The 26,334-nt window shown below is 34.6% G+C and overlaps 2 protein-coding genes across 3 annotated transcripts; one reads left to right on the top strand and one right to left on the bottom strand.

Moving 5' to 3' along the window:
- Window positions 1-6,697: 6,697 nt before the first annotated feature.
- On the bottom strand, window positions 6,698-11,988 carry LOC129288062 (phosphoglycolate phosphatase 1A, chloroplastic-like). Its single transcript, XM_054924385.1, has 10 exons — window positions 11,574-11,988; window positions 11,279-11,346; window positions 11,051-11,143; window positions 10,890-10,961; window positions 10,468-10,539; window positions 9,811-9,870; window positions 9,673-9,725; window positions 7,975-8,072; window positions 7,521-7,620; window positions 6,698-7,058 (listed from the first exon to the last, which is right to left on the bottom strand). The coding sequence occupies exons 1-10, from the start codon at window positions 11,854-11,856 to the stop codon at window positions 6,848-6,850; spliced, it is 1,110 nt and encodes a 369-aa protein (XP_054780360.1). The 5' UTR covers window positions 11,857-11,988; the 3' UTR covers window positions 6,698-6,847.
- Window positions 11,989-16,486: 4,498 nt separating this feature from the next.
- LOC129288061 (disease resistance protein RML1A-like) lies at window positions 16,487-21,446 on the top strand. Of its 2 annotated transcripts, none has more exons than XM_054924383.1 (4): window positions 16,487-17,014; window positions 17,202-18,282; window positions 18,386-18,685; window positions 18,774-21,446. In XM_054924383.1, exons 1-4 carry the CDS (start codon window positions 16,518-16,520, stop codon window positions 20,244-20,246), a joined length of 3,351 nt encoding a protein of 1,116 aa, XP_054780358.1. In that variant the 5' UTR covers window positions 16,487-16,517; the 3' UTR covers window positions 20,247-21,446. The 2 variants fall into 2 exon arrangements, with proteins under 2 accessions (XP_054780358.1, XP_054780359.1); XM_054924384.1 differs by having other exon boundaries at window positions 16,881-17,014; window positions 17,294-18,282.
- Window positions 21,447-26,334: the final 4,888 nt, after the last annotated feature.

The following is a 26,334-nucleotide window of genomic DNA, read 5'->3' as shown; positions in this document are numbered from 1 at the left end:
AACATACGAGAAAAACAATTATCATTGAAATAGATTATCATTCTTACTACCAAACTTGCATGAATTATTTCAATATTTGTCAAAATCATAAACTTGCACTAATTGAGTATCAAATAAATTTCAAAGTTTAACAACCATACAAGAATGCTTTCATCCAACTTGAAAATATATTTCAAGAATCAATAAATACACATATCATAATTCATTTATTCTTCATTGATATTTCATAATTTTCAAAATTAATATAATCTATAAGAATAAAATATTTCAAGAAAAAAGGCTATTAAGAATAAAAATAAATTAAATGGAATGCTATTTACTTACTTATTGAAGTTTCAAATTCTTAAAATGTTTTTTCTTCAATTTCTATCAGGATCTTCTTCTTCCGCACGTCCTATAAGGATATTATTAAAGAAAATTTAACAAATCGTCTTTAATTTACAAAGACTTCCTTCTACTTTGCATATGAACCATTATCATTTAAAATTCATCACCAAAATTCATGCTTTAAATTTTTTTCAAACATTTCAATAGGCATCTCCATGAAGTTAATATTCAAGTAATATATCAAGACTGTCCTCTTTCAATCTTTCCTTAATAAGTTCTTTAACATGAATCAATCCAACCAATATCTAAATTCTATGCCACTCACATACATATTATTATCAGGCTTCTTTAACATAGTTTCCTCCCTCAAAATTTCCAGCTTAATTTCATTTTCATTATTTTTTTTTACTCATCTTCTTGACACACATACGGACAGCAGCAGAACAAAGCAAAAAAAATGTTGTAACTTCACGCATATGGCAGCAACAGCACACATTTTCTCTCACACGTATAACATGCTAACAAATAGAAGGTCCAAATTCCCTCACCTCAACTCAGCCAGCCTAAACAATGTGAACCGAGAGAAAGAAGAAATAGACGTGCTATTGAACGCTGAACAGGGGGAGCACCTTTTTAAAGAAGGTTCTGTTACTAACATGTTTACTTCCATTGTGGGTAATGTATTTGAGTTCAAGGTCCTGCGCCATAATCTAAACGTTATCACCATATCCAACAATGGAAGAAGACTAATTCAGCCGCACAAACACAAGCTCACAGTAACAGCCTTCCAGCACTCAATACTTTGCGACTTCTCAGACCAGAACGACACGGACAGACAGCATACAAAGAAAATGTAGAAACAAGGAGCAAAGACTAGTACAGCAGAGCATAATGCTTACGGTTCAGTTGAAAAAAGAAAGGCTCATGAGTAGAACCTCTAGTTCCAACGATTTAGCCTCACGCCAGCTGCAACCCGAACAGACAACAAAAATTGAGCAGCGACTGAACCCAACAAAGATAGCCAGAAACAAAAATAGAGAATGACTATAAAGACAGGGAACATAGGGGAAATGAACCAGAGCAATTACAGCTTCAATCACACCAGCCGCTGCCACGAACACAAAAGGGAGATGAGTCGGTGATCACTGAAACAAGAAAAGGGTCAGAGGTACAGGAAGGTTAAGTCGGTCATATTCTCATACTCTCTCTCGCTCCCTGTTTTTTTGGAATGGTCGAGGAAGAGAAGGAAGCTTTTATCATATTTGGAAAAAGGTAATTTCATAATTTTGAAGAAGCTGAACAAAATAAAATTCCCTTTTATTGCATTAAGGATTCGAACCGGAAACCTTCAAGTTGCTTGGCATACATACTTCCATTCTACAGTACTCCTTATTGTTATAATTACCCCAAACATAACTAAAATATATTCATATAGTTAATTAAATAAGTATATATATATATATATATATTATTTAAGGCTATTACATGATAGATCAAATACTTAACTCTATTTAATTTATCCTCATTTATTATCTATTTGTCTTTTGTCTTTGAGAAATCTTTTTTTTTGGGATTGATTTTACTTTTCATTTATTTCTTCCTTTTATTTTTTCCCATGCCAGGGATGAATCTGAACTGATTCAAAAGGCTGTAAAAGGCATATTGCAAAAAATTGAGTCAGAAGTACCCACCTAGTCAATTAAAAGGACTTGTAGGTATTGACGACAACTGTGCGGTGATTGAATTACACTAGGAAAAGTTTGAAACCATTAGAATTTGGGGCCTGGGGGCATTGGCAAGTCAACCATTGCCAAAACTATTTTTCTCAAATACTCTTCCCGTTATGAAGGCTCTTGCTTCTTGGAAAATGTAAGGGAAAAGTCCAAAAACGGACTTGCTGAATTATGTCACAAATTTCTCTCTTGTCTACTAAAGGAAGATGATCATTTTATTGATACTTCAACCACTTTTGTTGAGTCTAGGCTCAGCCGCATGAAAGTTCTCGTTGTTCTTGATGATATTAGTACATTGGAGCAATTAGAAAATTTGGTTGGAGAGTTTCATTGCTTTGGTCCAGGAAGTAGAACCCTCATCACAACTAGGGACAAGCATGTCCTTAGCAAAAGAGTTGATGAAATATGCAAGGTTAAGGAATTGAAGCCCCATCAATCCCTTGAACTTTTCAACTTGAATGCTTTCAACAATGGCCTTTCTACAATGGAATACGAAGAGCTAACACAAAGGGCACTTGTTCATGCAACAGGAATTCCATTGGCTTTAAAAGTCTTGGGTTCATATCTTCGTGGCAAGAGTAAAGTTGAATGGAACAGTGTATTAAGAAAACTTGAGAAGAGTCCTCATGAAGATATTCAAAAGGTGTTAAGATTGAGTTATGATGGGTTGAATCATGAGGAGAAGAAAATATTCCTAGACATTGCATGCTTCTTGAAGGGAGCATCAAGGGAATTTGCAATCAACTTATTGGATAGCTTTGGCTTCGACGGAGCTATTGGTTTAAGAACACTTCATGACAAGGCTCTCATAAATGCAAATTATCATTGGCGTGTTGAAATGCATGATTTAATAAAAGAAATGGGTTTGCAAATTGTTTGTGAAGAATCTATTGATGAACCTGGAGCGCACAGCCGATTATGGGATTGAGGAAATATGTGATGTCTTAGCTAATAATGCGGTAAGAGATCTTTTCTTGTTTTACCTTTTAATTTTATTTTGTTATGTCTTCCTTATAATTTTATGAGTAATATAAACGTAATATGAGTCGATCTACTACTACAGTTTTTGTTTTTTGTATTTTAGGGAACAAACAAAGTTGAAGGAATACAATTGGATGTTACTCAAATTAGAGACCTACATTTGGAGACTGACATTTTCAAAAAGATGCGTAATATTTGATTTTTGAAATTTTATTCTGGTTTCGACAAGGGCTGAAGTCATGTGCACCTTCCAGATGGTCTCGAATTTCTTCCTAATAAAATAAGGTATCTAGAGTGGCATGGATTCCCACTTAAATCTCTGACATCCACTTTTTGTGCTGAAAAGGTTGTTACGCTTTCCATGCCAAACAGCCGACTTCAAAAGCTTTGGGACGGGGTGCAGGTATGTATAATTAATCTCATTTGTTTTTAATGTTTTACATTTATTTGAAGCTTCATGGTAATCTCGTTTGCATTTTCTATCTCTATTGTTATAGGATTTTCTGAATTTAGAAGAGATAAACCTCTCAGGATCCAAACAATTAAAGGAATTGCCGGATCTCTCTAAAAGCTTGAATCTCAAAGATTTAAAACTCGCTAGATGTGAAAGTTTGTGTGATGTTCATTCATCAATTTGGTCTCTCCCCTCGCTTCATTCGTTGAGGTTGAGTGGGTGCAAGAAACTTGAGAGTTTAAAAAGTGAGTTTCCTTTGAAATCTCTAAAATGGATTGATGTGTCAGACTGCTCAGATCTCATGGAACTTTCAGTGTTATCAGAAAAAAACACACGATTGGAACTATGTAGTACAGCATGGTGTTACTCCGACTGCGAGTCTTTTAGGAGTCAATTTGAATTAACAATAGTCGATATACGACGCTCAACACTTGTGGACCTTCCAAGCCAATAATCTTGGTTGAGGAGTTTGACGAAGCTTAGACTTTCTTATTGTGGAGTCATTGATGATTTGACGCTACATATCTTATTTGATCGCATGTTGTCTTTGAGAGAAGTGTGCTTATGGGGTTGTTCTAACATAACCGAACTTCCCAACAACACCAAACATCTTTTAAGATTGGAAAGTCTATACTTGGATTCTTGCGATAGGCTGCGTTCTTTACCGGAACTACCACCATCCATAACAACCATAACAGTCAGTTATTGCAAGTCGTTGGAGACTGGCAGCTTATGAACCATTGAATGGTGGCCAAATACGGTTCTCATTTGTGGAATGCAAGCGATTGAATGAAGAATCATGTCACAATATCATGGGGGCTGTCTATTCCGGAATTTATCATGCATTGCCTGAAAATAAGAACCACATGCACTCTTATGAGATGCGAGTCGCAGGAAGCAGAGTACCAGAGTGGTTCAAATACAGAGCAGCAAAAAGCACTGTAACTGTTGAGCTCCCTCGAATTTCAGACTTGCTGGATTTCTCCTTCTGCATTGCTTTTTACGATGACGTTGAAAGTGGACATGTGCGTATCTTTGATTTGAAATGGGCATGCTACTTGGATGGTTCTCAGGTGCACAGGAAGTCACGTTTCTATTTTGATGCAGATATGGGATCCAATCTAGTTGTCATATGGAATGATACCGAGAAGTGTAGAGAAGTAATGCAGGGTATTAGAAGAAGAGGAAATCAACAGTTGTTCACTGACACAAAGCTTTCCTTTGAATTCACTCTTGAGAAGTTTAGGAGGGGGCGGACATTGGACATCAGAGAATGTGGGGTGTGGCCAGTGTATGGCTCAGAATGTGAGAAATTCGTTCGGCATGAGGAAAGGGAGAGGAATAAGAAGAGGGCTGGGGATGCTGAAGAGCAAATGCTACTTGCTGAGGCCAAGACAAGTCAGAGTTTGAAGTGAATCCTCATATTCATGAACTCAAAAGGCATGAAAGCAAGGGAATCCTTCTTAAATAAATGGAATCCCAGCCCCCGGCCCCCTCTTTTTTTTATTTCTGTCTATTTGTAGATATTTCTTATCAAAATAAATTTTACTATTTTGACTCAAAAAAGATATTCCGTCAATCATTTAATCCGCACACAAAATTATTAATACCAATCCAATTTTAATGTGCTTGTGTGTGCGCGTTTGACAAAAAATGATAGTCTCCTCTCTTATTAAAAAAATATGCAAGACGTGTTAAATAAAATAATGAGTTAAAGAATAAGGGGTACTTATGAACTTTTTTTTTAGGAACATCCAGAATCTTTAAATGAAAGAGAGTGCAAAAATACCTAATGTTGATAAAGTAGATGTAAAACTATTCAAATAAGTTAAATTTGACTGACATTCGTTAACTGTGACAATTAAAAACAAAGAAGCAAATATAAGATAACAAAATACTCAAACTTTTTATCTATGAACTTCTGGTATCCTCCTCAAGTCAACATAGATGCAGAGGTATCCACTAATTTTATAAAGAAAGCTATATAATTAAACTCAACTCTAACAACTAGAGTTTTTGAATTTATTCGAGTCATCTCGTATCTCTAAATTATAAAATATTATTTTATTCTATTTTTTAAGTCAATTTAATTTTAACTTTGTTTTATCAATAATAAAAAGAAATTCAAGTATTCAAACTAAGTCCATTTACATTTGAGTTCAGGCAGTTCGAATAAGCCTAAAGTAAAAAAAAAAATATTCTAAACTTCTAAGCTTAATATTAAGATTTTTTGGGTTTAGTCAAATTGTCACATTGAGCTTAATCTAAATTACTTAATCTAATCTTTTTTAATATGTTAAAATGACTTGATATTGATCGTGAAGCTTTAAGAATAGAGCTTAAATGATTGGAAAAAGTTGACCTATTAATTAGGGTTAAGTCCAAACCTGAATAGGCTTAGCCTAAATATTTGAATTCTTTTTTATTTTTAATAACATAAAATTAAAATTAGATAAAAATTAAAATTGATTAAAAAAGAAAAAATAATATTTTATAATTCATGTATTTTGATCAGCTCAAATAAGCATGAAAGCCCAAATTGTTAGATCGAGCTTGGCTATATTACTTCTTTTATAAAGTTAATAAATACTTATGCACTATCATTAACTTAAAGATATCAAAAGCTTCTAGATAAAAAATTTATAGACATTTTGTACCTTATATTTGCTTCTTTTTTCTTCACAGTTAACATTAATGTACATTAGTCAAATTTAACAATTTAAGTACTTTTACATCCATTTAATCACCATTAGTTGTTATGGGTACTTTTGTACCTTTCTTTATTTAAGGATATTGGGTGCTCTCAATGGAAAAGTTCAATATATTTTTACTCTTAAATTCCAAAAAAAATTAAAACTTTTTTACAACTATATAATGTATTTTTTTTCCTATTTAAAACTGTAATTTTTGCCGATTATCTTTTTGGGAAAATGTCCATGAGAACCCAAAGGTATCGGAAAAATGAAATTTAGGGACAGTAGCACCCTGTGCTGTGCTAAGATAATATATATATATATATATATATAATTAGATTTTCCTTTTCACTTTAAATGTAGTTTGTATTTATGAGTTGTACTGTGAATGCAATGCTCCTAAGTCCTAAGGAAGATAAAACTAATATATGTCTGTAAATTAAATTTCAAATGATAACAGACAATTTACTGAAGCTGAACTGTCTTCAAGGATTGAAAGAGAATAGGAGTGGTAACAAATTAAAAGATTAGCTTATAGAACAGATAAAGATTCATCTCGAAGGAAGATAAAAATGAATAGAAATGATTTCAAATAAGGTAGACAGGAATAAATATAGGAGTAAATTACACTCTGAACACGAGAGACTATCATGAAGAGATCATACAGGTGCAGCTTTCAGGGAAAGAAAGTCTGAAATTTTGTTGGTGTAGAAGTCTGGTTGTATTTTGTTGTTGGGATTCTGAAGCATGGCCAATGAGGTTACCCCAGACAGCACAAGAAGAGTTTTGCAGCCTCCATTTTGTCCAAACAAAATATCTGTGTCTAATCTGTCCCCAACCATGCAAATCTGTGACTTCTGAATCCCAAATCTGTCATTTGCAAATATCACGCCAGGTTTAAGGGAAGGGAAACTCCTTGACCCAAATGTCAAGTTTCATACAGAGAGACATGCAAATGCATATAGAGAGAGAGACACAGTGATGCAATGCGCAAATATAATCTGGGTAGACTAATAACTAATTGATAATCTATTTTCTTGCATGTGATGCTTCACTCCCTCGTGGTCTATGTGCAACAAAATATTGAGATTTTAGACAACATAAAACTAAAATCTTTTGAACTGTATGCATTCCGGAAGGCAAGATTATAAAGGCATATGATTGAACATTAATACAATAATGACACCGACAGGTTGTAATGCAGAAAACTTTGGGTATCCATGGACAAACCATGTAATATAGGTGCTATCCGCTCAATTCAGGTTAATGATCCTATTAGACGGTCATTATTCAACCGTCAAGAACGTAAAATAGGGAAATTTAAAAGTTTACTTATTAGCCAAGTAGTCCATCATAAAAGTTGAGGGCTTTCCAACCACTTGCGGCTCACGTTGAGTAGATCCACTAATAGCACCAACCATGGATCCCCCACCTAAAATCAATTAGACATTGCAATAACTATTAGAGCAATAGATAGATTATTAACTTCCGGGGAAAAATATCAGGTAATTTCATATTTATAGGAAAGTTTTAATGATATCTATACTGAAACTTAAAGTACTACTGAACAAGATGAGTTTCAAGATGAAACATAAGAAAAATTCCATGTAATTGAATTATTTGAAACTTTATCTTGTAGTCTAGCAGCCAGCTCAGAACCAGTTATTTTGCTATTTGGTTAACATGAATCTAGCTTGATGTTATAAAAAAGAAAATCCAAAATGTTGTATAATTAAGATTTGCAATGTCATTTGCAAACACAAGAGGAAAGAAGGCGTGTAATGACCTGCCCATTCCTGCGCATCTGTGAGATGAGTAACAGCATCTCGATTTGTCGCGATGAAAAGACATCCAGGATTTTCACGTATGCAAAGCGTTCCATACCTTTTGATCATGAAGAAAATACCTTCTATTATGAAGAAAATAAAATCATCTATTAAATAACACCATAGCATAGTGGCACAGAACTCAATTATACAAAACTTCGTTAAACACCCTGACTAACATAATGGTGCCTAAAGTGACCGATGTTCCTTACCACTAACAACCACAGTTCATATGAGGGAAACAAATACAAATGTCTTGTATAAACTAAAACCACCCCCCCAAAAAAGAAAAAAAGCATCCATGTGATTAAGGATGAGAGGTGCAATAGTGTCAAAATCTAGGAACCGCTGGGGCGTAGTTTCCAGTGATTCCCAAGGAGCATAATCTGGACTAGAGTGCTTCCATTGAAGAAGCAACTACATTAGTGGCTTATTATCCTCCCTCACAACCTACATACCTAACACAGTTCTCATTCCATACAAAAGTAGCCATAATCTCCCACTGTAGAGGCATGTTGGGGCTTACTGGTGTCCCTTTCCCTACACAGACCTTGAGCAATGATACATGAAATATAGGGAAGCTACATGATTTAGCAGTCAACTCCAGCTAATAAGCAACTTGTCCCACCATCTATAGGACCTTATAGGGTCCATAATACTTGGCCGCTAACTTATGCAGTGACTATTGTTGATAGTATTTCTTCTGGATGGGTGCAACTTGTGACAAACCATATCCCCATTAGTCAGCATAAACTGCATTAATTGCTCCATGGCATTCTTCTGATCAAGGACATAACTATAGGGTTTGATTCTTAAGGGCCTCCTATATGAGAGGAATTTGATAGTCAGAATCCATTGGCGGTGGCAAGGCAGTTGACTCCCCAAAAACATTTTCATATTCTTGCATAAAAGTCTCCAACCCTGCTATTTGCTCACAAGTGACATGCCAACATTTCTTCCCTTCCATCATGATCACTAATTCTGCCAACCAAGACATCTCTTGTGAAACAGACCATCACTCCAACCTCCTTGTCTTCTAAGAAAGTTAAAGGATACCCCATGCCTTGGAATTCATAGTCTTTACCTTCTTGAGAGAAACTCATCAGCTAGTTCTTCAAATCCCAGGTTATCGATCCTAATGTTCGCAACCATTGCAGCCCTAGGATCATATCAAACAACCCTAAGTACATCATCTAAGAATTAGCTCAAAAACATTGGCCATTCATATTCCATTCCAACTGCCTACACTCAACCTCCACCTTGAATTGAGCTCCATTGGTTATTTCGACTCCTCTTTCAACCAGGCAAGTCTTCAATTTCAATCTCAACCAGCTTGCATTCACAAAATTGTGGGTGCTTCCTAAGTCTAGCACAAATGTCTTGTATCACATATTGTTACAAAACTACATTTTGTTCGCAGAGAAAAAAGTTCTTGTGCATATATAACCAGTACAAATACAAAAAATGCCTCCATTTTACAAGGAAAAGCAACCTATTCACTATAGTCCTTTCTATGGAAATGGACTTACTTATAAAAGGATATAACTGCCAACATGATGCCTATTTTCCTCAATCAAACGCATTAGTTAATCTCTAATTTGAGTGCATAAATGAACTTATCATGTCATATGTGCGAGTGTTAGTATTTGATATCTTACTGGATTTTATAGTAGTTGAAGTAGCGATCAAATCCAACAACAACAGCTCCAACCTAATAATGAAGACACTTCTTAGATGTGGACCGGAAAAAAGGAACACTTACTAGAAAGAAACAAGGCAAGAACTTAGTATCTTACGTCCTCATCATGTTCCATCAAAAATCCTGGCTTCAGCTCTATCTTTTTCACACCATCTTCCTAAAAGAACAACACATGTATAGGATGAGAGCGTATCTCATATAACAACTCCATATTTAATGTATGTAACGCAAATGACATAACTATCAACATCGTAACTATCAAATCCTGAATACACGTATCTGGACTACAAGAGATTTGCACATACTATCCTTAACCCTTGGGAAATTTAACTCTAGACATCAAGCATAGCCATAAAATTGTAGATGAAACTAACGCATCTTTTTTATAGTTAAAAACTTGAACTATGTTTTCATCCGTATTTTGCATTAGCTTGTTTTTCCTTAAATTTACCATTAACATTAAAAAGGTCCTAATTCTTAATGCACTCACATTTTATTAGATTGTAAAGTAACCTTCAATTCTTAAACCTTAAAACTCCAATGGAAACTTCTCTGCCCACGCATCAGACAGTGAAGCTATAATATGCCGTGCATATCAGTCCAACTTGATTTTAAGTAGCAGTAATGGTAACAAAAACAAAAACAAGTAAGGCTTTTGCATGTAAAGCATAATAGAACCAAGTGATCACACAAATTTGAAAGCATAAAAAGAAACAATCAGTAAAGCTTTTGTGTGACAGAACTAAAAACATACTGGCCCACCAAGGTACTGATACCCAGCAAGCTCAAGCTCCTTCAAGATGCCATCTTCTCCAATGACATAAACCTAAATCAAACTCAACGATTAGTCCTTTGAATTCAACAACACGCATCGGGCCAAAGAATACTTACAGGCACACAGATATCAAGTAATAGAAGTTGCGTTCAAGACTTAAAACGCGTATAAATACAATGGGCCTACAGAGAATTTAAGTTCCTTTTTCTCCTGCATGGTGTGTCATCGTTAAGCTTGATAAATAACTAGCTAATATCAGCATTCATGAACGTCAAATACCCGAAAGTTCCCATTTTAAACTGAATCTGCTTTTTAGGTGAGATGAGCATCTAGCCCGCGGAATAGCAATTAAATAGAATATTAGTTTCAGGTCGACTGGAAACCCAAACCATAGATCGTACCTTTTTATCTTTCGGGAAATTAATGGATTTCAAATATGCGGCAGCTGCAAAAGATGAGGCAAAAATTTCCTCCTGAAACGATTCAGGAATTAAAGGTTATAGTTGTTGATCTTTGTGCCAATCAAGAATGTGAAGAGCGAAAACTATGAGCGTGGACTGACCTCATTAACATTCAGGCCAAGAGTCTCAAACTTCTTCCCGTATTGTTTCCTTGACTTAGTAGAGTTGTTAGTAACGAAAACTAATCTTTTGCCCTAAGGAAGTTTATCAACAGTTGTAAATACCCAAGTTTGAAATTTCAAATTTAAAAAAAATAAAATCAAAGGATCAAAGAATATCGAATGTTTACAATTTACAAATGCAGGTAATTAGCCACAGTAGTAACAAACCTTTGACCGAAGCAGGTCAAGAGTTTCTGGGACTCCTTCTATTAATTTATCACCTTTCCATATAACTCCTGCGAATTAAGTTAAAAAGGAACGTGTGATAAGGAGGGATGATTGCATCAACACAAAATTCACCGGGTAGATGCCGTCAGGATTATAGGGAAGGAGACGGAGGGATTTAATCCGACTAGAATTTAGACATTAGAAAAGATGAAGTTGTACAGCCAGGTAAGTATAATGGGGCTGATAATGGTTCCAAAGGCAACCAAAGACAAGGCTGGAAGAGAATGTACTGTACCGTCACAGTCGAAGATAAAAGTCTCGACGGAATCGATGAGCTCGTCAGCGTTCTTTAGTGGTTCAGCTAATGCACGTGTTGTGAAAGTTTCCATTGCCGATCGGTTACCGTTGGCCTTTCTTTTCCATCTGATACTCGCAAAATTGGATGATGTGTTCGTCACAGACTGAGTGTGTTTGTTGAGGCGCACTAAGTTTAAGTCTATCGGACCTGATCGGTACCAAAATCTACAAGAAAGAACAACAGAGTGAGAAACGGTGGGAGTGATCGTGCCCACAAGCATCTCCTCGGCTCAGTTTTCAATATAATTTTCTTTTATTTTTCCCGTATTGTCTTTTCATGATCCGTATACTGAAACAGGAACATATAGCATTGAGAGGGAGACAATAGTAGGGAGACCTGGGAGAGACGATAAGGTTAGCTTTGTGTGTGAGAGAGAGAGTGCCAATTCGAACTCGTGGTTTGGAAGGGGAAAGCAAATCACTTTCACCATCGAACCACATGTTCGACAAGCGATAAGGTTACCTACTTAGCCTCAAGTTTGTACTGTGTAACCCATCTTCTTTTACTTCCAAGTCATTCTTTTTTGTGGCCGAGAGACTCCCAAGCCAATTTGGAAACTTTGACGCCCTCGGAGTGTTAATGTAAGATAGAATCCATCAAATATTACACGAAGGACCGCGTGAGCTCCTTCTTCTTCCACTTCTGTGCAGCTTCTAATACTCATTTGTACACTTCCACCTCTGGTTTTCACACTTCTCAATACACACATACAGTTATCTCCTTGCTTCTCGATCAAATAATATGGCCCTTGAAGCTGCTTCACCCTCTTCCTCTGCTCAATCCCTCCCCAAGAAGTATGATGTTTTTATCAGCTTTAGGTGTGAGGCACTTCACTAGCTATCTTTACAATGCTTTTTGCAGAAAACACATCAAAACCTATATAGAGTGACTACTAACTCCCAAAAGGAGATGAGATCTCACCAGCACTTCTGCAAGCAATCGAAGATTCCTATGTATCCAAGGTCGTATCCTCTGAGATTATGCTTCTTCAAGATGGTGCTTTGATGAACTCACACGTATACTTCATTGCAAAAGGGCTCATGGCCAGATTGTTATTCCTGTCTTCTATAAAGTTGAACCATCTCATGTATGCAATCTCATGTTCATTAAAGGAAGATCTCTTTATTGATACTTTAAGCACTTTTGTTGAGACAAGGCTTAGTTGTTTGGAAGTTTTTGTTGTTCTTGATTATATTAGTACTTGGGAACAATTAGAATATTTGGTCAGAGAACTCTATGGCTTTGGTCCAGGAAGTTGAATTCTCATCATGACCAGGGACAAGCATGTGCTTAGCAAAGGAGTTGATGTAATGTAGAAGGTTAAAGAATTGGGGTTCCATTAATCTCTTAAACTTTTCAGCTTGAATGCCTTCAACAAAAAGGGCAGTTGTTTAAGCAAAAGGAGTTCCATTCGCTTTAAAAGTTGTGGGTTCATATTTCCATGGCAAAAGTGAAGCTGAATGGAATGGTGCATTGAGAAAACTTGACAGGACTCCCCATGAAAACATTCAAAGAGTGTTAAGATTGAGTTATTATATAGCTATGGCTTCAATGGAGCTATTGGTATGATAACCCTTCATGGCAAGGCTCTCATAAATGTAGATGACCATATGTATGCAGAAATTCATGACTTGAAACAGGACATGGATTTGCAAACTATTCATGAAGAATCTATTAATGAACCAGAAAGACGGAGTAGGTATTGCCATTTTGAAGAACTTTATGATGTTTTAGCTAATAATATGGTAAGAAATTTGTATTTGCTTTTCTATCCTATATAATAATATAATTTTAATATGATATGATTTGCTTATCATGGTCCTTGTTTTTGTGCCTTTTGAGGGATAAAAAAAAAAAAAGTTGAAGGCATAAAGTTGGATGTTTCTCAAATTAGAGCGCAACATTTGGAAGTTGATATTTCTGAAAGATGCCTAATATAAGATTTCTCAAATTTTATTTTGCTTTCAACCGTGACTCAAGTCATGTGCACCTTCCAAAAGGTCTTAAATTTCTTCCTTGTAAAATAAGGTATCAAGAATGGCATGGATTCCCACTTAAATCTCTGCCATCTACTTTCTTCCTAAAAAACTGTTTAAGCTCTACATGCCCAATAGCCATCTATTAAGCTTTGGAACGGGGTGCATGTATGTATAAACTTATTGGTGTTCATGTTTTTCATTCAGTAGAAACTTCTTGATGATCTCATTTGAGCTGTCTACAATCTCTATTGTTATAAGGCTTTGTGAGCTTACATGAGATAGACCTTAGTGGTTCCAAACAACTACAGGAGTTTCCGAATCTTTTTAAATGCTTGGATCTCAACGTAACACAACTTACTAACATTGAAAGTCTGTGTTACCTTCATTCGTTAATTTTTGTCTCTTCACTCACTTGTTACGTTGTACTTACATGGGTGCAAGAAGCTTAAGAGTCTAAAAGGTGAGTTTTATTTAGAATCTCTATGATACATTGATTTGAGATATTGCTTGAATCTCAAGGAATTTTCAGTGTCATTGGAAGAAATGACAGAGGTGGACCTATCTAAAACAGGAATCAAAATCTTGCGCTCATCCATTGGGTTTTTGAGTAAATTGGAAGTGCTTGCTTGATCTCAATGACTCAAGACTTGCGGACCTTCCAAACCAAGTAACTTGCTTTTGACGAAGCGTTGGCTTTGTAATTGTGAAGTCACTGATGATTGGAAGCTACATATCTTATTTGATGGCATGTTGTCTCTAAGAGAAGTATGTTTGGATAACTGTTGCAACATAACTGAACTCCCCAACAACAACACTGAACTTCTTTTAGGATTGGAATGCCTTTCTTTCCCAGAACGACCGCCATCCATTACAACCCTTGAATTGAAAGCCATAAATGCGTGCCAAAGATGCTTCCCCCCTCCTCCCTTTTTCTGGGGATTTAAATGCTTTGTGACATAATCTTGTGTAGTTGGGTGGTTTTATTGATTATTTGATAGAATAATTGATAATTTGAAGCAGCTTCAGTACATAAATTCTCAGGGTGCATGTTTTCGTTTGATAAAAAGAGTATTTCAAGTTGAAGATGTTGTGGACATAAGTATCTTACGGTTATTAACTTACTATTATTAGCAAAGCTTTCTATTTTAATTTGATAAAAAAAAAAAGGGAGATATATAATTGTTTGAACTTATACTAGAGCACTAGGCCCAATTACGGTGGTATCCAAAGCCCAAATCAGAAAAGAAAAATGTTCTGCCCATTAACTGTTTAGTCTTGCACGAATAAGTGGGACGGTATGTTTTGAGGAAAAGCATGATGAAGTTATGTCCACATCATCCCCTCTTCAAGATTCTCAGCACACTCACGCCCATTGCTTTGCATGATGGAGCTTCCTCAAGGATTTAAAGACATAACAGTTCCTACTAGCTCCAAGTTTAAATTTGAAAGGGAGCTCGTCGTTGCCATTTGCTATAAAGAGGCAATGAGCACATAACTCAAGGTCTCTTGACACTATCAAATTTATATCAAACTTGCCTAGCACAAATATCCTACTACTAACCTTGTGTTATCTCCAATTCACCCAATGTGATTTACTTTTCTTATACAAACTTAGTGTCCAAAGCTAATTTCACAATCTTATTGGGCTTTATGCTCATTCATGGCACACCCATTATTATTCTCACTGGTCACTTGACTCTTCAAAAAAATTATGATAAATAACCTTGAGAATCCATTCAATCACTTGATCATAATTTACTCTTTTGAAGGCATGCTTTTCTAACATGGCTGGCACACTCACACCCAAAGTGTCGAGACACTTGACCCTTTTACCTAAAATTGGGCCAACAATAATATATATACATACATACATATTCTCATCATACAACAATTTGATTCTAGTTATCATTTTTATATTATTTTTTCATTTTAATGACATAAGATATTTTCAAACTACTTAAAATGAAAATCACTTTCTCTTTCTGTTGTTGATCGAAATCTTTTAATCAACAACATTCTTCAAAATTTAATAAATAATATAGTATAATGACATAATGTGATTTATGTAGCTAATCCCACCTAACGGGATAATTTTTTTTTTATTGTTGGTCTATAAAATCACTTTCTCTTTCTAGTTTTTCCTATTTTATTCCGTTATTCCGTATGGCATATCAAACAGTCAAGTGTTTCTTATTAACTTGTTACATTCTTTAAAAGATATTACATGTAAAAAGAACTCTTAAGAGATTCATATGTTATTTATTATAAACTACATCTCTTTGTCAGATTTTTTAATTGTAGCTTCATAACAAACAAATTTCAAGACTTGCACCTAAACTTTATCTTTTAAATATTTAAAAGTTTAAATTTAAAATAGGATGAGTGGGATGAAGTTTGATTTCAACGCCCGAAGCTCTTAAATTGTTGTTAATGCTTGTAGATTTGGTGGAATACGCACTAACAGAGAAGAAACTTACATTGAGAAGGCTGATGTCAATTTTAAGCCTTTATAATATGCCAAAAGTTTGAAGCACGCGAGGCTCAACCTTAATTCATTTGCACGAATAAGAGAACAAAGTGAATAACAACAAAAAGGATCTTAGTATTTTATTATTATATCGTTGATTTGTTTGCTAGCTACAAGAAGGCTGCTTCATTTATTTATTCAATGTCCTATAATTTATAGCCTCACTTCCTGATAAGAGTCAAAAAGTGGCACTATTAAATAAAGAATTGATTCCCTCCATCATGGAATTTAAAAAATTTATCAAAACAGAATCGCATGGGCTCCTCCTTCCACTTGTGTGTATATAAATGAAGCTTCTAACCTCCCTTCTATCCTTCCATCTCTGCTTTTCTTCTGCACTTCACACTATACAAGTATTCTCCAGCTCACTGAGACATGGCAACTGATACTGCTTCATCCTGTGTCTCTGATAAATTTTCCTTGAAGAAGTATGATGTTTTTATCAGCTTTAGGGGTGAAGACACTCGCAACAACTTCACAAGCCATCTTTATGAAGCATTCTGCAGAAAGCAAATAAAAGCATACATAGACTATGAACTCCCAAGAGGAGATGAGATCTCAGCAGCACTTATGCAAGCAATCGAGAATTCCTATCTATCTGTGGTGGTATTCTCAGAAAATTATGCTTCTTCAAGATGGTGCTTGGATGAACTTGCCCACATACTTCATTGCAAAAGGGTTCAAGAACATATTGTTATTCCAGTATTTTATAAAGTTGAGCCATCTCATGTACGAAATCAGACTGGCCTCTACGAGCAAGCATTAGAGAAACATGAGAGGGACCTGAAGGTCAACCTACACGAGATTCAAAAGTGGAAGCATGCTCTCAATGAAGCTGCAAACTTAGCTGGTTATGATTCTCATACATTCAGGTAATAAATTCATTTTCATCATTTGCTAGATGACTGAGTGACTGTGGCTTAAAAGGTCAATTTCAGATGTATCTTTACATGTAGTATGTATATTTACTCTGTTTTATCCTCCCTTAATTTGCTATTTCAACAAATCAAATATTTCCTCAATTAATTCAGACTTGCCTTTTTTTTTTTCACCTGTTAGGATTGAATCTGAACTCATTCAACAGATTGTCAAAGATATACTGCAAAAATTGAATCATAAGTACCCACTTACTGATTTGAAAGGCCTTGTAGGTATTAATTACAACTATGCAAAGATTGAGTTACTATTGAGAGAGTTTCAAACCATTGGAATTTGGGGCATGGGTGGCATTGGTAAAACAACTCTTGCCAAAGCTACATTTGTCAAACACTCTCCCCATTATGAAGGTTGTTGCTTCTTGGCAAATGTAAGGGAAAATTCTGCAAAGCATGATAGTGGACTTGAGGATTTACGCTATAAACTTCTCTCCTGTCTGCTACCAGAAGAAGATCTCTTTACTGGAACTTTAACCTCTTTTCTTGAGTCTAGGGTTAGTCGTAAAAAGGTTTTCATTGTTCTTGATGCTGTTAGTACTTTAGAGCAATTAGAGTACTTGGTTGGGGAACCTCATTGCTTTAGTCTAGAAAGTAAAATTGTCATCACATCAAGGGACAAGCATGTGCTTAGCAAAGGAGTTGATGTGATATATAAGGTCAAAGAATTGAAGTTCCAAGAATCCCTTGCGCTTTTAAGCTTGAATGCCTTCAACCAAAATCTGCCTATAACAGGATATAAGGAGTTATCAGAAAAGGCAGTTGTTTATGCAAAAGGAATTCCATTAGCTTTAAAAGTTTTGGGTTCATTTCTTCATGGCAAAAGTAAAATTGAATGGAAGAGTGCATTAAGAAAACTTGTAAAGATTCCCCATGAAGATATTCAGAAGGTGTTAAGATTGAGTTATGATGGATTAAATCATGAAGAGAAGAACATATTTCTGGAGATTGCATGCTTTTTGAAGGGAATGTTGAAAGAACATGTGATTAGCCTATTGGATGGCTATGACTTCTATGGAGCTATTGGCATAAGAACACTTCATGATAAGGCTCTCATAATTGCAAATGATCACATGCCTTTAGAAATGCATGATTTGATACAGGAAATGGGTTGGGAAATTGTTCGTGAAGAATCTATCAATGAACCTGAACGACGGAGTCGATTATGGGATTGTGAAGAAGTCTATGATGTCTTGGCTAATGACAAGGTAATTAAGACAAACATGCTTGGATCCCAATATATAATTTTACCTTAAAATGCATCTATTATGATATGCTTTACTTACTATCATTCTTTGTTTTTCTTTTTAGGGCACCGATAAAGTTGAAGGCATAATGTTAGATGTGTCTCGAATCAAAGATATACATTTAAGTGCTCGCACTTTCAAAAGGATGCCTAATATGCGATTTCTCAAATTTTTCTCTGCTTTAAACCATCACTCAAGTCATGTGTATTTACCAAAAGGTCTCAAGTTCTTTCCTAACAAAATAAAGTATCTAGAGTGGTATGGATATCCACTTAAATCTCTGCCACCAACTTTTTGTCCTGAAAATCTCGTTGAGCTTCACATGCCCAATAGCCATGTTAAAAAGCTTTGGAATGGAGTGCAGGTATATATAAACATTTTTTTTTTGTGTTTATGCTTTTCATGCATTTGAAAGTTTATGGTTCTTATTTGATTTTTCTATGTTGTTATAGGATCTTGTGAACTTAAAAGAGATAAACCTTAACGGATGCAAACAATTGAAGGAGCTGCCAAATTTCTCTAAAGCCTCAAGTCTTAAGGTAGTATCTCTTGTTGATTGTGAGAGTTTGCATTACGTTCATTCTTCTATTTTGTCTCTTCACTCACTTGTTGAATTGGAGTTAAGTGGGTGCAAGAAACTCAAGAGTCTAAAAACTAAGTTTCATTTAAAATCTCTACAATACATTCGGGTGGAAGAATGCACAAGTCTCAAGGAATTTTCAGTGTCATCGGAAAAAATAAGGGAGTTGAATTTATGCCACACTGGAATCGAAAATTTGCACTCATCCATAAGGCATTCAAGTAATCTGGAAGTGCTGGATCTGGGTGGCTTAAGACTGAAGAAAATTCCAGAACAGTTATCATGCTTGAGAACATTGACAATGGTCAGGCTTCCTAATTGTGAAGTGCTTGATAATTCGATGCTATATAGGCTATTTGGTGGCATGTTGGCTCTAACTGTAGTGTATTTGACAGACTGTAGTCACATAACTGAACTCCCCAATAACACTGAACATCTTTTAAGATTGGAATGTCTGTTCATATCGAATTGCAGGAAGCTTCGTTCTTTACCAAAACTTCCACCATCCATTACAACCTTAGATGCTTATAACTGCATGTCATTAGAGATAGTGTCAACTTTTAGGCCACTGAACGTGAGTGAAAAATACTTCTCATTTATGAATTGCGTGAAACTGAATGAACAATCACTTCACAGTATCATAGAAGATGCCTATTCTGTGATCAATAGAGCTGCTTGCGAATTTCAGCAAGAAAGAAAGGCTAAAGGTGCTCGTAGTTTGATTTGCTTTCCTGGACGAACAGTACCTGAGTGGTTCAAATATCGGACAGCAAAGGGCTCCATGATTATTGAAGTCCTTCAAAATTCAGACTTGTTGGGTTTTTCTCTGTGTGTCGTTCTTCAGTTTCACTCAGAAAAGACATGTTATGTTGCATTGAAATGTGCGTGCCACATGGGAGATTCTAAGGTGTCAGATTTACCGTACAACAATCTGTTTCTTCCAAATATGAATTCTGATCATGTTTACATATGGAAGAATGAGTTTGCTTCGGATGAGATATTGAAGGTGATTGAAAGAATAAGAGGAAATAATCAAGAGTTGGTCACTGACATAAAACTTTGCTTTGAATTCAGTGTAGAACCTCGTTTTGGGTACGAGGTTGCTAATATCAACGAGGTAGTTGGTATCAAAGAATGTGGGGTGTGCCCATTATATGTCTCTGATTATCAGAAATTCTCTCTGCAAATGGAATTGGAGAAGAATAAGAAGAGGCCTCGAGATGTTGATGAACAACCACCACTTCTTCAGTTGAAGAAACGGAAACTTTATTATGATTCTCATACCAACTCATGTCATGATATTGAGGAACTGGACGCTCTTTTCATGACAATTAATATCACTTGAAATCCCTTCTTCATCACCAACTCTGTTTCATGGAGCTTCTGTTTCATCTCAAATTTGTTCCCAAGATGAAACGGAAGAGACCCTCATGCAAGTAACTTTCTTGTCATCCATTGCTTGATCGGTATTAACTCTTTCTCTCTTGCTCTCTTATAATTGCTTGTTCCCTTTATTGAGCTTTTGCTAATTTCCTGATGAATTAGGAGAATTGTCCATGACTATCTTCTAAACTTGGAATGAAAGTCAGCAAAATCACCAGACAGAAAATAAGATAGGTCCGGCACATTAATCATAGATTGTTAAAGAAATCTGTAAGTTAAACCAAGATTTTTCTTAACTGTCTTCCATTGTTATTTTCATCTACAAATTCTCTCGTTTTTCTCGTCGCGGTTGGGGCAAAATGATGGAATATTAAAGAAGAGAGATATTTATTGCGTGCTAGAATCAATATTACTACACTGCTCATTTATATATTGTCTATCAAACATAGTAACATTGCTTTATATATAACTTCTTTTTCTTGGACTGCCTTCTTCGCAGGATTTGTGTTTCGTTATATAACTTCGCTTTTGCAACACATAATTATATCACACAGTTTAAAAAAATTAATTAACTATATTAATTGTACCTGAAATTAAAGGAATTTGATTATAATATCGTTTGTTAATGGTGTTAATCAATCTTTCATTAATTGTTTCTTATAATTATGAATGATAAAATTATAAAGAATAATTTAAAAAGTTTACAATAAATTTCTATTAAAAATATAATTTTATTTATATAAAAAACAAATTAAAAGTAATAGAAACGAAAGGGTATTGATTATTTAGGTGTTCTTGACTTCTTTCTCATCTTAATTTTAGTGTCATTTTGTTGCTTAAAGTGGAGGGCTTTATATTTTGTTCACTGCAATTTTCTCACTCCTTTTTCATATTTTGTATTTTTCTATTGGGGTTCTATCCCAGGCTGATACTAGAAAAAAGAAGGAAATAGTTCCCTTATCTTTGTCCAAAAAGAAAATTACCATTCACCCCACATGCACCCATATTCAGTACATGGTCAACTATGGTTAATGGGTTGTCAATATGGGCTCTGGAGCCCAATACGTGTAAGCTCAAACATTTTTGCAAGTCCACAATGGATTAACAGTTCTCTTTGTACTGTCGCTGTGGGTTCCAGAAAGAAAATTATTCTTTGCCCTGTGAGAAGTAGTGCATATGGAAGTTCATGCTTTAAATGAATTTGAACGGAATAATGAAATTTTTTACCCTTAAATTTGCCTCAGTTATTGGTTCAATCCATGAAATTCAATTTTATTAATTAAGCCCCTAAAATTTATTAACCATGCTCAATAAATTCTTATAATTTGAAGATATATAATTCTAGACATACAAGTGATGTAACATTGACTTAAGGATGTCAATTTTTAAGGGTTTGATTGATAAATATTAAATTTCAGAGATTAAATTAATAAATGAGATAAATTATTTTTTTAAATTTCTTACACTTTTGAGTGCATTGGAGGATGGGAAGTGGGAAAGATTATTAAATAAATTATTTATTTAATTCTGTCTAAGCTTGGCTCTAATTGTTAAGGAACACTTGAGGAATCACCTTCTAATTAAAGTTATAGATTAACATGAAAAATTGGATCATATATTAACTAGCTGTCCACTACACTCCACAGACCGGTATGTGGAGTTCCAAAAGTTACATACTCTGCCCTTATGGATTGTCTTTTCATTACGACTATGAAAAAAACAATGATTATGCAAATAAAGTTGAAAACAAAGTATACTAGCTTCTATACAATTTTTTTTTCCCAAAAAAAGTGAATATAGAGGACTAGTACTTTACAAATAATTTCACAAATTATTATAGAGGCTGAGCTTCAAAGAATCCAAATCCTACTTTCTCATCTCTTTATAATCTTCTTGATCGTCATGTATTTGGGGAAGGAGTGTTTAATACTGAGCCAGAAAGGCGAGAAAATTGTGATTTCCTTCTCCCTTCATTTAAGGAATGTGCACTTCGTGATAGAATGTGCACATTGACATACATAAAGGATATGATCAATGGTATTATGAGTTAATGTTTAAGGTAATTATAATGTTTTCTTTATATATATATATATATATATAATCAAAACTAGCATTTACCTTTCCATACGATGCACTAGAAGAGAATACTACACTCATTTATAGCTTAGCTATTATATATAGTAGGTACTCACCTCATTTTTTAAAAGGTGATCATAAGAAGTTCAGTTTTGGTAATCAACCCAAAAACCAAAAAGATAATTAATTCCTAAAAGCTCAATTTCGTTTTACCACATGCATGGAAAAAATGAAAAAAAAAAAAAAGTGATACAAGGCTACGTTAAGAGCAAAAAGCAATGAATAGTTACATGTTAATTGTAATGCATTCATTGATATTACCATACAAACTTTCATATAATTGTTAATCAAAATAATTTACTTTGAAAAATGCAAGATCCAAAAACAAAACTTTTTAAAATCTCTTTATAAAAACCATACATTATTTAGAATAGTACACAGCAGAAGCACAAAGCATATGCACATCAACTCGCAGCTCAAAACAGCATAATTCACTCAAAATTTGGGCAATGCATTGCGGCATGTGGCACAAAAATCACAACTGCCAGCTGTGTGATGTGTGCCGCGACATGTGAATACATGCACCGCGGTGCACACACCTGAATATGCTATAACATAGCAATTTTTGGTACGAACTTCGGATGTACGTCGTTTTCATATCCAATGTCCGATTGGGGTGGTTCAAGTGTCCACACAAAGCTTGTCTCATAATCTAACTAATGACACTGGTTTTATTTAAATTTGATATTTCATTTGAAAATTGAACACTCAAGTGCATTTTGACCATTTCAAATTAAAATTTACCACTTGAGCGTTATCAATTGAAATTGTATGTCATTAGCCGCATTTATAGCCTTGACCACTTTCAAATGGACAATATATACCTAATTGACTAATCAAACTAGCAATATATAACACATATACACACATTTGACCTGTAAACTGCACATAACACATAACTTAGGCAAATTTTCATTTTTCATTTAACTCACTACCGAGGCCAAATTTTCACACACACTTTGAGCATACCACATATCTATAAATATTCACATTCATCCACTAGCCTACTTTATTATTTTATTATTCACACACATACAAAGGGCTGGGGAAACAAAACCTCTAAAACATAATAGTCACAACATTATGCACATGTATTTCATTACACCAATTCTTACAAAAAGGCTTTGGTGAAAGGTGTCAACTCAGCTTATGTCTTTTCCCTTTGCACCACCATTATCAGAACCTAAAAAATGTAATAACTACGGGTGAGATAAAAATCTCAATAATCAATATAGTTCATTTAATATTTATTATCACAAATAACCATGTCAAAATAATAAAACTAGAGTAATATAATATATATATATATATATATATATATCAAAGTATAAAGAAATTTCTTCTTTTCAAAGTATTTCCACATAAATACACACTAGCATGATCATTTAGCCATTAAACCTCCAATGCTCCTCGACACGAAACTATAGGCTCTGATTGGATCAATCACTCATTGACCCGAGCACACTTTCGATGATAGAAACACCCAGTTAAAGGTAATTTATCCCACCTATAGACTATGATTTTTCTCATTTCACACACTTGTGATAGATGCGTCGTTAACTCTTAACGCACCCTAACGGGCACTAAGGGGTTGGTAGACTGTCCAGATATCCCATGGTAACAATCTCATAATATGTTGTACCGAATTACTCATTGTATCAGCCTATAATATGTTGCACCGAATGTCCCATAATGCCAGTTTAACTATATGAATTTGTTCACTCATATATCCACCCACACATACCCTGGGTGAACTCCTACCCCTTATGATCATGCTTTTCATGCAATTTCACTACTTTTCCATATTCGCATACTTACATTTACATATATATATATATATATACACACATACACATACATATATTTACATAAATCAAAATCTATAATCAGTATTCTTCATTGTTACAAATCCAGTTCATGCTAAAAACCATTTTATGAAACACAATCATGCATAAAAACTAATAAACACCATTTTACAATTACTTCAACACAATTATAATAGTTAATAAACATAATAAACTATGTGGTTACCTCAACCCTTCTGTTTAATAGAAAGGGTTACCCGTGTTTCACAACCTTATTCAAGCTTCTTTCATAATTTACGCATTACACACTAGAATCTACACAATTTAGGCAGACCTAAAGTCAATAACTCTATTGACAAAAAGTGCCATTTGCCACAACTAAACATTAAATTACTATCACTTCCACAATTTACATTTGTTCACACATATCATAACCAATTACCACTCTCCTCATACATTAACTTTCTCAAAAATAAATTTTCTCTTACTACTCTCTCTCTAGATTAGGGCAAATTGTGCCTACAGTTTCAAAGCTTTACATTCCAACTCAAACTAGTCATAAAGTACCGATTTAATCTTAGAGGACCTTTCTATTACTATAGGGTAAGAAATCATCTTCTTAAAACTTTCAAATTCAATTTCTTAATAATTTAAACTAAGAAAGAATAGGGTAAAATTGGAGATTAAGGCAATATGAGACTTACCTAATAAGTAACAGGTTAAAAATGTCATTCTTGCTCCCGATATTACTTGCCCTAACAGAAGTCTCTACTCTTCTCTATGTCTAACCCCTCTAACTTTGTTTCTCCTTCTATTTCATGAGCTGTTCCACAAAGCTACTTATCAAAGTTTTACACCATGCACCGCGACGCATACATCCTTTACAGCAACGCATGGTATAGTGAGGAAAATCCTTACTGCACTCACACACTCTACCATGGGACCTCATTCTTCTACTCGTATATGCTTATATAGCATCCCAACGAGTCAAAATAATACTTCACTATCCATAATCTTAATCTTACCTTAAATCACTAATTCATTTTATAACAAGTAATTAATACATGATTGAAAATTTGGGATGTTATATTAATAGCTCAACATGGTGCAATGATTAGCGTTGACTCTTTTTAATTGTCATATCAAAAGAAAGTGTAATTGAAAATTGTCTTCTCTTTCACACAAAAAGGCCACCTACTTTTTAAGAGATTTATATCCATTCACTGTATTAGAACATTGAGATTTGACTTTAATCCATTTAATGTTACCGCTTCAATTATTGTTTTATAAAGATAAGTTACACGCAATCTTGTTCCATTGTAAAGACTTGATGATTGATCAATGTTTCTTAACAATAAGATTGGTGCTCCTACCTTTATAGTAAGTTCGTGTGGAGGTAAGTCATAATTATTAATTGTGTTCAAGGATTTGATTACGTGCAAATCATCAAAGGTATCATTGTCATGGGTTGACTTGCACGTTGTATCATAACTTAGGTACTCAATTGATTTGCAAATTAGCAACATAGAACACATATAATCAATCAATAGGTTAACACTTTCGATTGTTGGTGCAAGAATTATTCTATCATTGAAGTAATTTGAATATGAGAAGCTCTCTAAAAAATCTAAGTAAGTTGAAGATACAATAGCACTAATTAGATCTTTGTAATCAATAATTTTGAAGGGATTTCAATGTCTGTTATTCCATCATATGGCTATCCTAATTTACCATCATCTATATCCAAAAGCCATTTTGAAAACTTCTTTAACTTGTTAGGGTCATACTTTGACGAAGATAATGACAACCTCATATTCTTTGTCAAATTAAAAGACGGTGCAATGATTCTAAAGATATGAAGAATTAACGCAAGCATTAACAACAGTAGCCCTAGTACCATTAGGAATGACTTGAAGGATTTGACGAAAATCACTTCCTAGCATGATGCACTTCTCACCAAAATCTTCATTAGAATGCATAATATCCTTTAGTGTATGGTATCGATCCAATATCGCAATGTAATATCATTGCACTATTGGTGCTAAAGCTTCATCCTAAATTATTAATTTCATGCATTAAATGAGCTTCGCTAATGGAGAATTTTGTTTA

This window comes from Prosopis cineraria, unplaced genomic scaffold, assembly GCF_029017545.1.
Source record: "Prosopis cineraria cultivar Desert tree isolate PC_DT_omini unplaced genomic scaffold, ASM2901754v1 PC12, whole genome shotgun sequence".
In the NCBI taxonomy this organism is placed as follows: domain Eukaryota; kingdom Viridiplantae; phylum Streptophyta; class Magnoliopsida; order Fabales; family Fabaceae; genus Prosopis; species Prosopis cineraria.
The sequence above is the reverse complement of the archived record's forward strand: the minus strand, read 5'-3'. Positions and strand labels throughout refer to the sequence as shown.